Below are 12933 nucleotides of genomic sequence, written 5' to 3'. Positions count from 1 at the left end.
AGGAGGAGGAGTGTAGACTTGTGTGTTTGGACACAGTGCTGTTGGTGTCGGGAAAGCTCAGCAGTGAGCACAGGTTGGGTAATTTGAATCAGGCAGTGTCTCATGTCTTTTTTTTAACAAGGGCTTTCTGTGTTATCCTGTTTGCTCTCTGAGAAACAAATCTGTATTATAACAGTGACAGTGATGTCACTTTTATTTCCATAAATGACTCATTTGTGAGCAAAATTTGAGTATTTTAAGAATTTGAGTATTTTCAGCATGGGAGAGGGTATAGACAGATTGTTTTGCCTTTTTAAATTGTATCAAAAGCCAAGAGGTCAAGTACTTAAGCTCTGCCAACATATCTGTTTTCCTTTTTCACAGAGACAGACGATTACGCAGAGATAATCGATGAAGAAGATACGTACACCATGCCCTCGAGTAAGTGCTCTTCTCTCTGTGTGCTTGCTGGGCTGGACAGACAGTGCCTCACAGTTATAGGTTTTAGGTACTTATTGTCCTCTGAGAACTTTATTTTGTGCTTAACAGAAATGTTCTTTCCAACCTTTAGAATTCTATATATGCACCCTTATAAGATCAGAAGCCTAAAGCAAATAATTATTGTAGTTTAGATAGAGAATTTTTGTAGTCTTTCTAACTCTGTGATAACATAACAACCTTTATTAGAGGACTTTCTGTCTGTAGAAAATTAGTATTCTTAAAGGTTTAGTACACACATACACATTCAAAGAATTGCACTTCCCCTTGAAATCATTCCTTCCTGTGGTTGACTGAGCAGTACCAGCAGCTTCCAGCCTTCGTCCAGGCCCTCCATGGAAGGGACTCCTGCCACCTGGAAGTGGCAAGGTACTCTTCCTCTACAGCTATGCAGCTACTGACGGAGGAAAATCTGGACTCCCGCCCCCCAGCTCTGGCTCTGGAGTGTATCGTCCCTAACTCTGGAACTGGATAAGTCCTAAAAATTTTGTTTTTGTAAAAAACAAGGAAAAAGATTTTAATCCCACCTTTTAAAGCAACCTCAGCAGCTTTACCTGACATTCAGATGTCCCAATATCAATAGAACTAAGTGTTTTAGGTTTTTTATTCTGTTTTGTAAATGTTTTTTAAAGTGTTCTCATTCGAATTTTGTATATACAAGGAAGAAACATTACCAAATTAAAGAGAAACAACTAGGCCTCTAAGTCAGGTATATTCCTGGGCAGGCCACACTGACCTTTCAAAAGTCACCAATCACAATGGGCATGGTGGCTCGCATCTTTAATCCCAGTCACCCTGGAGACTGAAGCAGGAGGGTCACCTCCACAATTTAGCAAGACCCTGTCTTCAAAAAGTGTGGGGAGTTGAGATATAGCACAATGGTAGAGCACATCTGGGTTCAATTCCCAATACAGGGGGTGGGGGATCATTTTTATCAAAGTAATTAAAACCAAGGCAAGAGCTGCAAATTAATGTATACTTTTTAACGGCCAGTGGCAATTTGAAAAAAATGTTTTAAGTTTAAGGTTAGTTTTTTGATTGGCATTTAGACATTTGTACATTCCTACAGAGAATCCATTTATATATATGCATACATATATAATTTATTTACTTAGTATTCATAATCGAAAGATGAATTTCTAACATGGCTACCTTTTACCCAAACCTCACAAAAAATGAATTAAAAGATAGGAATCTATGAGATAGGGATTTAAAGACATGTTAAAAACATCAAATTAACTTAAGGATATTTAGTTTTTACTCGTATTTAGTTCTCTTTTTAATTCATATTTGAGTTTAAAATAATAAAGTAAATATTATTGAAATATACTCTCCAAGTTTTTGTTGTTAACCTAATTGCTATTAGTTATTTCTAAGCAAGGTCTTCAATTTTTTTCTCTCTTAATTGCAATACAGAAAGCTATGGAATAGATGAAGGTAACAGGATTCCTTTGAAATAACTGCATTTGCTTGCAATTGCAACCGTGGAGTGATACGGGATGTTTCAGTTTTCAGTTAACTTATTTTAAACTATTTATCATTGGTTTACTCATTCTGTTAAATCAATAGAATTACTAGCTACATTGATTTTAAAGAGGAAAACAACTATCTAAAATATTGGCTCAATGTGTATATACAATTGATTTATACAATTTGATCACCCAGGGGAATGTTTTAAGACATTTGGCTATTGATTTGTTCTGTTGGTGATTGCACTAATGGAATATATACAGCCCTGGTTATGGGGATAAATTTCTTATGGGAAATAAATCAAAGTACCAAGTTAATAATTGAATAGGAATTCAATCTATTCTATTCCTAGAGGGTATTTTCTTTCTGTGTGCCTCAGTAGCCTGCCAAGACACTGATCTTGTATAATTCATATTTAAGGCACAAGTTTATGCTGGTATGTTCAGCCTTGATTCCATGTCATCTAATTTTGAAATTGGTTTTTAGAAACTGCCTCTTTAAACTCTCTTAGCTCCATGATAATCTAGAGATAGGGTTATAATGAAGTGGAAAGCTCTTAAACTTTCAAAGCATAAAGTTTAACAGTTTTATATTGCTTCCATATTTATAAACTAGTTATTTGCAAAATAATTGCTTTAAATAATTGTTTTTAGGCTTCCTACATTAATACCCAAACTAATAGCTCTTATTAATGAAGCATACACTTTAATACTTAGAGCAATTATTTGGAGAACTACCAAACAGATATCAAATAAATCAGATACTCAAAAGACTCCTACTGTAAAAAAAAAATCATGTGTAATAAAACTCATTTTTATATTCATCCAATGTCATAACTGAACAGAAGTTCCTTTTAAAGTATTGTTTAAGAGACTTCCACTCAGTTAAAAGCACCTCTGTGTATCCATGTGCCACAGATGAAGTTTCTGCTCATAATGAAACTATGTGCCGAGTGTTGTGTCTACATTTAGTGCTGTGCCTCCGTATGTATTGACACGGTCATGTTTTGCAGCCAGGGACTATGAGATTCAAAGAGAAAGGATAGAACTGGGACGCTGTATTGGAGAAGGCCAGTTTGGAGATGTACATCAAGGTGTATACATGAGTCCAGTAAGTCTTATGACCTCTCAAAATATGTGCTAATTTTGACTGTCAAGTGAAAACTGCCTCTTTGCCTTCAGGAGCCCCAAGTCCTCTGGAGGTTCACATTGTCTTTCTGGAAGCTTATTGCCCTGCTGTGCTGTTGCCCTTCCTTCCACGTCTGCCAATTTGTTAAATCCTCTACACACACAGCAGGGAATGGTACTTTCATAACCAAGGTTTATAGACTGTTGTTTTTTTGTTTTGGGGGGTGGTTAATCAGGGACAATGGATAATTGCCACCACGTAGATAAACAGAAGTTCACTTTTTTAAAGTTCAACTTTGGAAGCCTTTACTTTGTGCTCATATCAAATTATAGAACTTACTTATTTTTTCTGTTTACTCTTTTCCAGTTTCTTTTTTTTTTTTTAACTCTGTCCATATTCATCTTTCTTATTCTCCTAACTCTGCTTTTTGAAGCAGAATGTGGTAGAAGAGCATTGGATCTAAACTTAGACCTGGATGTAATGCCTGTGAGGCAAGAAGATTCCAGCTACTAAGCCAGGTGACCTCTGGCTTCCTCCCATCCCTATAGTTCCTGATAAGAGCCTTGTACAGTTCCCAGAGCTCAGTGTCTTGCCAGGGTCACACAGTTAATGGTGGACTTTAAATCAGTCATGCTTTAAAAATAAGTCCATTTTAGCTGCAAAAATAGTAAGAAAAATTTTTAAATATTCTCAGTGTAGTGTTTACTAAACACTTGTTGAATGAATCCTGGCCCCAGAAAAATACAGGGCTCCCATTATGTCACAGATGTTTCTGTATTGCAACAGGAGAGTGTAGGAGCACGCAGATGAGGCTGGGCAGGAGGTGCTGGTGGAAGTGGGGCCTAGGGCCCAAAGGAGAGGGTGGGGCTTCGTGAGATGATCTAGTAGCCGTTTTCAAACGTGTCCCTGCTGTGTGGAGAGTGGGCAGCAGTAAGGTGGCAACAGCTACTCTCCAGGGGTGCTGGTGGTGGCACTGGAGAGCTCCCAGTGGAGTGAGGCAGCCGGATCCTACCTACCCCCAGTGAAGGTAGGAGTGGTGAGGCCTGCTCCTTTATTAGAGGACCAGGCAGGCACAGGGACAGAAGAATCACCATAGCTCCTGGCTGTCTGCCATAAGCATCTATATGAGCCTGTTTCTTTAAGTGAGATGGAGGAGACTCTGGAAGATACAGATTTGATAGTGCTCTCCAGAGGCAGAGCCAGCAGGATTTGACCCACATAAAGACCTAATGTAAGCAGTTGACTCACATGGCCGTGGAAGCCCACACTTCCTGGGACCTGCACTCGCCAAGCCAGAGATACAAGAGGGCCAGTGGTGTAGTCTAGTCAAGACCCGAAGACTGAGAGGGTAGAGAGCAGTCCAGGTCTGAAGGCAGGACGTGGCCCTATCCCAGTCTGGCAACTGTCAGGCAGCATCTCCTCCTCATGCAGGGTCCATGTCGCAGAGGGCAGTGTGCTTTTAGGAAGCTTACCAACTTGGATGTTAAACTCACAGAAATGTCTGGAATAACATTGGACCAGATATCCGGGCACCTCAGGACCCAGTCAGGTGGCCACATGAGGTGCACCCTCATGGTGTAGCATAGCATTTCCGCTCCAGGGGAGACAGGAGTAGGTGGGTTCAATGCTGGATCTGGCCAAGAGGGAAGGTGGGGCTGGGATGCTGCTTTCAGGCTGATGTGCAAATAGCATTTGAGTTCTTTGCACAGATGAGTTTGCTTACATAGAGGTAAGCTGGGACTGAGTCCTGGTGCCCAGCACTGGAAGGATGAGAGCATCTTGTCTTCCCAGGCACCCTGATGCCAGTCTCTCCCACCTGAGGGCCATGCTTAAAAAAACCACTCCCATAGCTAGGTAGCTTGCTCTTTAAACACACACACACACACACACACACACACACATTGTAGATGGACACAGGACCTTCATTTTATTTATTTACTTATATGTGGTGCTGAGGATCAAACCCAGTGCCTCACACGTGCTAGGCGAGTGCTCTGTCACGAGCTACAACCCAGCCCGGTAACTTGTCTTGAGAGGAAGCTGAAATCAGCAAGCTTCAGGCATTGGAAGAAGTTAGCTGTGGGCTCTGTTTCCGAACCAGACGTTGGGACAAGTGACAGTGCCATCCTGGCTGCAGACTGACTTTTACCCAGAATGGGTACTGTGTCACCAAGCTGTTGTTACCACCTGCTTCTTGTCACAACTACAGATTATCCAATTATCCTCATTCACTGGTTTTGGGGTTTTTGTTTTGTTTTTTGTTTGTTTGTTTTATTGTTTTTCTTTGTTTTGTTTTAAGGGGATTTGGTTTTGCATGTTTGGTTGTTGTTGGTTTTTGTTTTGTTTTTGTTGTGTTTTGGTTTTTGGTACTGCAGATTGAACCTCTGGAGCATTTTTACCACTGAACTACATCCATCCAACCCTTTTTATCTTTTATTTTTGAATCAGGGTCTCACTAAATTGCTCAGGCCTCAGCCTCTGGAGCCACTGGGATTACAGGTGTGCACCACCACACCTGCTTACCCTAATTCACTCTTAATATAGTGCCCGAAGGACCAGCCCCTGCTGGCAGCAGGACCATGGACAGCCTCCATACTCCAGCCTCTATTGACTCACCTTCACGATGCCTGTCCTGGACTCCACCTGTCATGAGCTTTAAGAGTTAAAAAAAACTAATCTGTCAGCCCTGGAGAATCTGCTTATGTAAAGCCAGGATGTGCAAGAGCTATGGAGAAGCTAGGCAGGGAACAGAGAGGTGCAGGGGAGTAAGGAGGACTTGGGACAGCATCACTCCCACCCTCACCCCCACCAGATATCTCTGGCTGTTGCAGCAACAATGAGATGGAGACATGATTTAGCATTTCTGAACCTTCACACATGCCCCCCTGCTCTCCTTTGCTCTCCTCCACACTTCCTTTCCTCCCCTTCTGCCTCTGTATCAGAATGTGAGGCACTTTGTTAAAGTACCTTGTGTGAAGTAAAGTGAAGGTGTTCTGGCAAAGGAACCCGAAACCCAGCGTGAGATAAGCTCGCTCAAATGCTGTCCAGACTCGTGATTTGTTACAAGTGGCAGATCATTTCTGGTATCATATTTCTTGTATTTTTTAAGCTCTATATTTTGAATTTTGGGGCTCCTAGAAAAACATGTTTTCTTGTTTTTCTCCTACCCTCGGATCACAACTTCCTAGTCTCCTTTGCCATTTTCTTTTCTCCCTAACTTCTTTAGTGGGGGGAGCGGGTATCAGGGATTGAACCCAGGGTGCTTAACCACAGAAACACATAAAAAGGGCTGGTTTTATGTATTACTTAGAGGCAGGACCCTGCTCAGTTGGTGAGGCTGGCCTTGAACTCACACTCCTCCTGCCTCAGCCTCCCAAATCTCTGGGATCACAAGCGTGCACCACCAACCCGGCACGTGTTCATTTCTGGAGAGCTTGGACCTGTGTCCCCCTGATGACTGCAGGCCCAGGGACTGGCTACTTCCATATCCCTGTGCCCACCCAGGCTTCCATCTAAGCTCCATTTCACCTCCCTTGGTGTGTCACCAATGTGTCAAGCTCATCAAGGCCAAAGCTGAACTTGTGGTCTTCCCCTTCTGACTTGCCTATTTCTCTGGTCAAAAATAAGAGCTTCCCTCTGTGTTACCCGGTCCACAGGGGCCAGCTTTATCCTGCCCTCAGACCCTCTCCAGAAACCCAGCCCTCTCTGTTCCTCCAGTATGGCCACAGTTGCCCAGGCCACCATCATCTAACCTCCCCTCACCTGCCACCTTATGACTCACTGTGACAGCCACCTGTGGGGCTTCCCTTGCCTGAGTTTGCCTCCCAGCATCCATTCCTCAGCAGCACACACCCTATCCTCGCTTCCCATTTCATTCAGTGTGAAAGCCACATCTCTCTGTTGGCCTAGAAGCCCTCCAGTCAGGGCCCTCCACTCTCAGGCCAGCTCCAGCCTCACGCCCACGTGGGTCCCCTGAGTTGGTTACGTGCACCCCGCCTTGGCCCAGCGTAACCTCTGTGGTGTGTGCCTTGCCTCCTTCTGATCTTACTCTCCTCCCTTCTCCTGGAGGCCTCCTCCTACGCAGCCACCACCCCACCTACATGTCCTCATCTCCCCTCTGGCAATCGACTGGCTCTGTTTACTGACAGTTCTTCCCTGGGAGGTAAACTGGACAAGAGCAGGGACAGGCACCTCCTGTGTACCTAGAACAACCTCTACCAAGTGACACGCCACACACTGAGTGAGTGTCTGCAGCCTCGCCTGTGTGTCCATTTTGCTCAGAGGATTCTTCACAGAGTATTTTTATTTAAGGATTTCTCTCATTCTTCAAGATTCTGTGATGCCAGTTATGTCTGGTCCAGAATCCATATAGTTGCAAAAGAAACAGCTTTTCATGAATTTTCCTGTTGATAGAGAACTTCTCTGCATGTGCGTGATTCTCTGATTTCCCTAACACAGGAGAATCCAGCTTTGGCGGTTGCAATTAAAACATGTAAAAACTGTACTTCGGACAGCGTCAGAGAGAAATTCCTTCAAGAAGCCTGTAAGTCTCTAGAAAATTTCTGTGGAACTTCATTTGACTTTCTGTCTGTGAACTCTAAACTGTCTCTGCAGAAGTAAGAAAAAATATGTTTTGACTTCTATGAGATAACTGTACTCAACCATTTTGCCTTGCAAGTAGATACCTGGATTTGAACAGGTACACACCTGCAGAGTTTCCCCAGTGAGACTGGTGTTCACACATTAGGGCAGAAGAGACACTTCCCCCTTGTGCTTTGGTACAGGACACTCCTGTGCCCTCAGCCCTGTGCAGTTGATATTTTAGTAATTACATCAGAGGAGACACAAAAGTCTTGATGATTATATGTGAAGATTGCATAAAACCAAAAGTGATAGTAAATACCAACACTAGACTGAAAATAAATGTAAATACACTGGGTGCTTAAATGTTCATCCAAAGATGACAGAGTACCCACACGGTAACCTGAGTCTGACAAGAGTAAATCTAAGGATACGCTTTGAATTTTGTACTGGGCGTTTATATGTCAGACAAAACCAAAGCTACCAGGACTCATTCTTGAAACGTTGGTGGTTGGGGGTGTGTCCCACAGAACTGTAGGGATCCAAGTCATGTCACGTGAAGGTGAGGCGACTTGGCGAGAAACTCGAGGTGCGTCAGCAGGACCCACAGGGTCCGTGAGCACCTGGGACCCACCTCCAAGCATGCCTGGCTCTGGGCCATGTGTCACTGTGGCCCCATGCCTATGCCAATCGGGATGACAGCTTGAGAAAAAGACCTGGGAGACATCCAGCTTGCTGGTCTGGAGCGCAGCCTCCAGATTTTGCGGGGCCTATTCCTTGGACGTGGTCATAGCGTTTCCCTAACTGAAGACAGAAAGAGTGGGACAGAAGGCGGTGAAGTCAGTAGGTAACCTGCAGGATGTTACGGCTGGTTTAAGAGAATTCCAAAAGCCCTGCATCTGTAAAGAATATGCAATTCTGAGGTGATTTTTAAAATATGTGCAGATTTTATTTTATTTCCCTCACAGAACTGAGTTGTGTTTTTATGGACAAGAGTTTTACACATTATTATCAGTTCCTACAACTTAGGAGTAGTGAGATACATGAATGAGCTGGGTGCTAGTATTTGGGGTCCCATTTTAGTCTTTCACAATTATTTCTGACAACATTCAAACGCCAGTTTTTTCATAACAAATTGGTAATGTTAAAAGAAAATCACTGCTGCTATTATCATAATGTCATTGCTTGACATCACAATATCTTGGGCTTATTTTATTTTCAGTTCTATAGTCTGTGAAATCCAGGTGTTTTCATTGCCACCGGACTCGGTCACTTTGAAGTTGCTTTGAGTTGTTTTGCCATCCTGTAGTTCTGTGAAGACATCTATGTCTTGTTAGTCCTATCACAGTGCACGTGACTTCTAGAAATCATGAACAAGCACATACCCAGAGTCAGTGTGCCTTGTGTGTATGCAACCCTGGTGGTCATCTTGGCCCAGGCCGGTGGCCAAACCTTATGGGCTGCAGTAGAGCCTCGCAGGACCAGAACTAGAGCAGGGCAGCAAGGCCACATCAGGCATTGTCCCAAAGACCTGCCCATCCCCAAGGACGTACTTGCCGAAGGGCCACGAGAGCAGCCAGTCACATGCAAGGGGACAGGGCCCCAGTGCTGGATGCAGGAACCCTTGCTTCCCAATTAGTAATTCCCACAGACATGGCTTCAGGCACTGCAGGGAGCTGGCCAGCCAGTGTCCAACACTCAAGGACACTCCTTGCAGTGGCTTCCCGCTCCCCCTCTCTCCCCTCCCAGTGCACCAGTTGGGTGGCTTTCACCACAGAGCATGTTGACCAGTTAAGTAAAAAGCATGATCCCACTTCATCAGATGTCCAGAGGAAAACCTGGAAAGTAGACCTATGGCAGCTTTGTCCTAGAGGAAAAGAATGTGTTTTCTTAACCATTTATCCACCTTCTGTTCTCCGCTGGCACGAGTTTGCTGCAGTGGTTGTCTTGTGCCACAGATAAGCATGCAGAGAGCCATATGCCAGTACATCCTCACTTAGGAGCAGGAGCACCCTGTGGCATTGAGCTCTGGGTTCCCACACCATCAGTGTTTACCTTCATTGCACTGGTCTTCGAGAAAAATGAAGGTTTGCAAAAGTGTAACTGTAGACAACTTTTTTCCTTAGTAACAATGCGTCAGTTTGACCATCCTCACATCGTGAAGTTGATTGGTGTCATCACAGAAAACCCCGTGTGGATAATCATGGAGCTGTGCACGCTGGGAGAGGTACTGTGAGCTCTGTGCCTGCCTGGGCTGGCCACTCAATAGCGTGCTGTGTCACAGTCAGCCAGCAGTTTGGGCATGACGTCCTTTGCTTCTGAAAGTGGAGTTCAGAGATGACAGCGTAGGTTTTCAGGAGAGTTCTCATACAGAATCATACGTGGTTTCCATCCAGAGGATGTAAGTGTAGATATCTTCATCACTGAGCCAGGTGCAGTGGCACGTGACATAGTCCCAGCTGCTCAGGAGGCTGTGGTGGGCCGATTGATTTGAGTCCAGGAGTTCCAGGTCAGCCTTGGCAATGTAGGGGGACTCTGTCTCAAGAAAAAAGAAACTTTGTCCCTAAATTCCCAAATAATCCATCACAATACTGGCAGCTGTTGCATCCAGATATTTTATCAGGACTGGTAATAACACACAACCAAAGGATTCTTTTTCTGGTGCCATTACCTAAAGAACTAGCCCAGTGATTCAAGGATGGAAGAAACATTGTTAACAGAGTTCAGATAAATTAATGCTGAATTTAGGTAAATCCGAACAGTTTTGATTGAGAATTCACTTTGCAGTGTCTTTTAGACCAACTGCCATTAGTCACAGTTTCTTTGAAAACTGTGAGTAACAAGAGAGTCAGCGGCCCTCTTTGCCGTTCTCCAGATTACAGAAACCTTAATCAGTCGGAGCACCTGGAAACTTGCTGGAAACAGCTCTCGTGCCCACCCCCAGCTGCTGAGCCTGGCCAGGTGGGAGTGCTGTTTTTGTCAGCTCAGCCTACCATCTTCCTCTGCGTACAATTCCAAGACAAATGAAGTGTTTATGTAGATTTTTTCCCCTGACTTTTTTCTGCTTTTGCTTTTGGAGAGTTTGCTGGATTTTCCGGCTTAAGACCCTAATGCTAACTATTTGTCTTTTATTTGCCAATTTTCTAGGGTGTTAATAAAACCATGTGCCTTTCTTTCCCATGTTAACATGTAGCTAAATTACTGTGTCAGTCTAGTCTCCAGACTATTGAGCCCCTGGGGTGAGCACTCAACACCTGACCACTGCACCCTTCTGTCTCCAAACCATGGGGGGGTTTCCTTCTTCCTGTCCTCTCATCCTATCTTCCCGGCTGCATGGCATACCCGCCCTGAGCCACACTGAGTTTTGCAGTGGAGGTGAATAGCCTGTGCGTGTGTGTTAGGTTCATTTGAAAACTAGCTACATCTTTGGGGTCCCTGTTATTATTAGCAGTACTTTATTCTGTGTTTCTAATCATTCTCCTGAAGCATCTCTTTCTATAATGTTTTAGAAATTTGTATATAGGCATAATGTTTCTAATTTTACAATAGGATTGAAATAATGATTAACTACAATTTATTAGTTAAAATGTTTCATTCATTACTTTTTTTGAATAAGGGGAAAAGTGAAGCTATCTCATAGTATTAAAGTGTGTTTGGGATGTGTGTACTTTTAGGCTGTTGAGTTTATATTTTCTGTCTCTTTCTCTTTTTTTTATCTTGGCTATTGTTCCCAAAGCTGAGGTCATTTTTGCAAGTAAGGAAATACAGCTTGGATCTGGCATCTCTGATCCTGTATGCCTATCAGCTCAGTACCGCACTGGCATATCTGGAGAGCAAAAGATTTGTACACAGGTGAGACATGATCCTGAAGCCGCCAAGTACCTTGAGTGGGTGGGAAACATGCTCCCCTTCCCACAGAACCTTTTGTACTTCTCAAATCTGCTGCACAGTCCTGTCAAGTCATGTCCTGCAGAGGAAAGTGCCTGGCTTGGCAATATAAGATTAAAGGTTTTTCTTGGATCCTTTCAGGACATTTATTCCTTCCACAAATATAGTAAAGAGTGTATACTTGACACTAGAGCAGTGCACATGTAGAAAGGGTCCCCAAAACAGATAACCCCAGGACACCACAGCATTACCAGCAACATCTGTTGGCCTTCTGTGAATTTCCGTTTATAATCTGTGGCTCCAGTTTGAATACCAAGTGAAAGTCCTTAAGACCTGTTTGCCAAGTGTTGTGTTAGTTACTATTTTGTTGTCCGGCTTTGAAACAAGCTGTATCCACAAAATCACTCACAAGTCTTTTACGTTATTTAACAAGATCTCTTTAGTACTGGTGAAGTTAGAAACCCTCGTTGTGCATGTCTATGTTAATGCAGCTGATGATACAATTTTATGAGACGTTAATAAGCATTTTCATCATTTAGAATATGTTTTTCCATTATTTAACTATCAACATATTCATGAGTAAATATCTACCAAAAGGAATACATGAGAAGTAAAATCATGTTCTTTAGCTTATAACAAATCTATTTGCAGTGTTTCTAAACTGTCTTTCAAAGTGTACCTGTGAGAATATGTTTTTATAGTATAGATGAGTTTATGGGTTTGTTTTTTTAATTGTGTTATAATTTATTGTCCCAAATTCTTTCTTGTCAGGGACATTGCTGCTCGGAATGTCCTGGTATCCTCAAATGATTGTGTAAAATTAGGAGACTTTGGATTATCCCGGTACATGGAAGATAGTACTTACTACAAAGGTAAGAAACTGAAGCAATAATTAAAATAGACTCCAGATCTTTAATGTATTGATATTTCTTTTAAAACGTCTTTTCCAGCGTGCTTTCTTTAAGTGTAAGATGGATTTGGTGGAGGAGGGATGGCCTTGTCCACAAAGGTGTTAGGGAAGGGGATGTCCTCACCCAGAGTGATCCAAAATGGATCATGGGCTTATGGAACAGAAAACCATAGAACCTATAGAAGAAAAACATAAATCTTTAGACTGTAGAGCCAAAGAATCCTTGAACTTGTTATCAAAAGGAAGGAAAAGTTGATAAATTAGACCACATTACAATTTGTAATTTTTGTTCTGCATTGTCAAGAGAATGAGAAGACAAAGTATAGGGTAAGAGAGGTATTTACCAGCCACATACAGGAATAACTTCCTTAACAGTGAAGTAAACAGATAATGCACTCAGAAGATAAGCAAAAGAAGGCATTCACTGAAGAGAACGTGTTGGTGGCAAGTGAGCCACAAGGTTGTTCAGCACCCTTCGC

The 12933-nt window shown here is 43.0% G+C and overlaps 1 protein-coding gene across 11 annotated transcripts in view; it reads left to right on the top strand.

Moving 5' to 3' along the window:
* Positions 1 to 12933, top strand: part of PTK2 (protein tyrosine kinase 2) — a 254857-nt gene that overhangs the window by 178863 nt on the left and 63061 nt on the right. For 8 of the 11 annotated variants that reach the window (XM_079106752.1, XM_079106751.1, XM_079106749.1 and 5 more), the window contains 7 exons: positions 364 to 420; positions 1894 to 1914; positions 2960 to 3057; positions 7534 to 7618; positions 9783 to 9883; positions 11393 to 11508; positions 12316 to 12416. In XM_079106752.1, coding sequence (XP_078962878.1) covers positions 364 to 420; positions 1894 to 1914; positions 2960 to 3057; positions 7534 to 7618; positions 9783 to 9883; positions 11393 to 11508; positions 12316 to 12416 — 579 coding nt within the window. Of the gene's footprint in view, positions 1 to 363; positions 421 to 1893; positions 1915 to 2959; positions 3058 to 7533; positions 7619 to 9782; positions 9884 to 11392; positions 11509 to 12315; positions 12417 to 12933 lie in introns of those variants that run through there. The other 3 variants (XM_079106750.1, XM_079106748.1, XM_079106746.1) reach the window with 1 other exon arrangement.

This window comes from Sciurus vulgaris, assembly GCF_902686455.1.
Source record: "Sciurus vulgaris genome assembly, chromosome: 1".
NCBI lineage: Eukaryota > Metazoa > Chordata > Mammalia > Rodentia > Sciuridae > Sciurus > Sciurus vulgaris.
The sequence above is the reverse complement of the archived record's forward strand: the minus strand, read 5'-3'. Positions and strand labels throughout refer to the sequence as shown.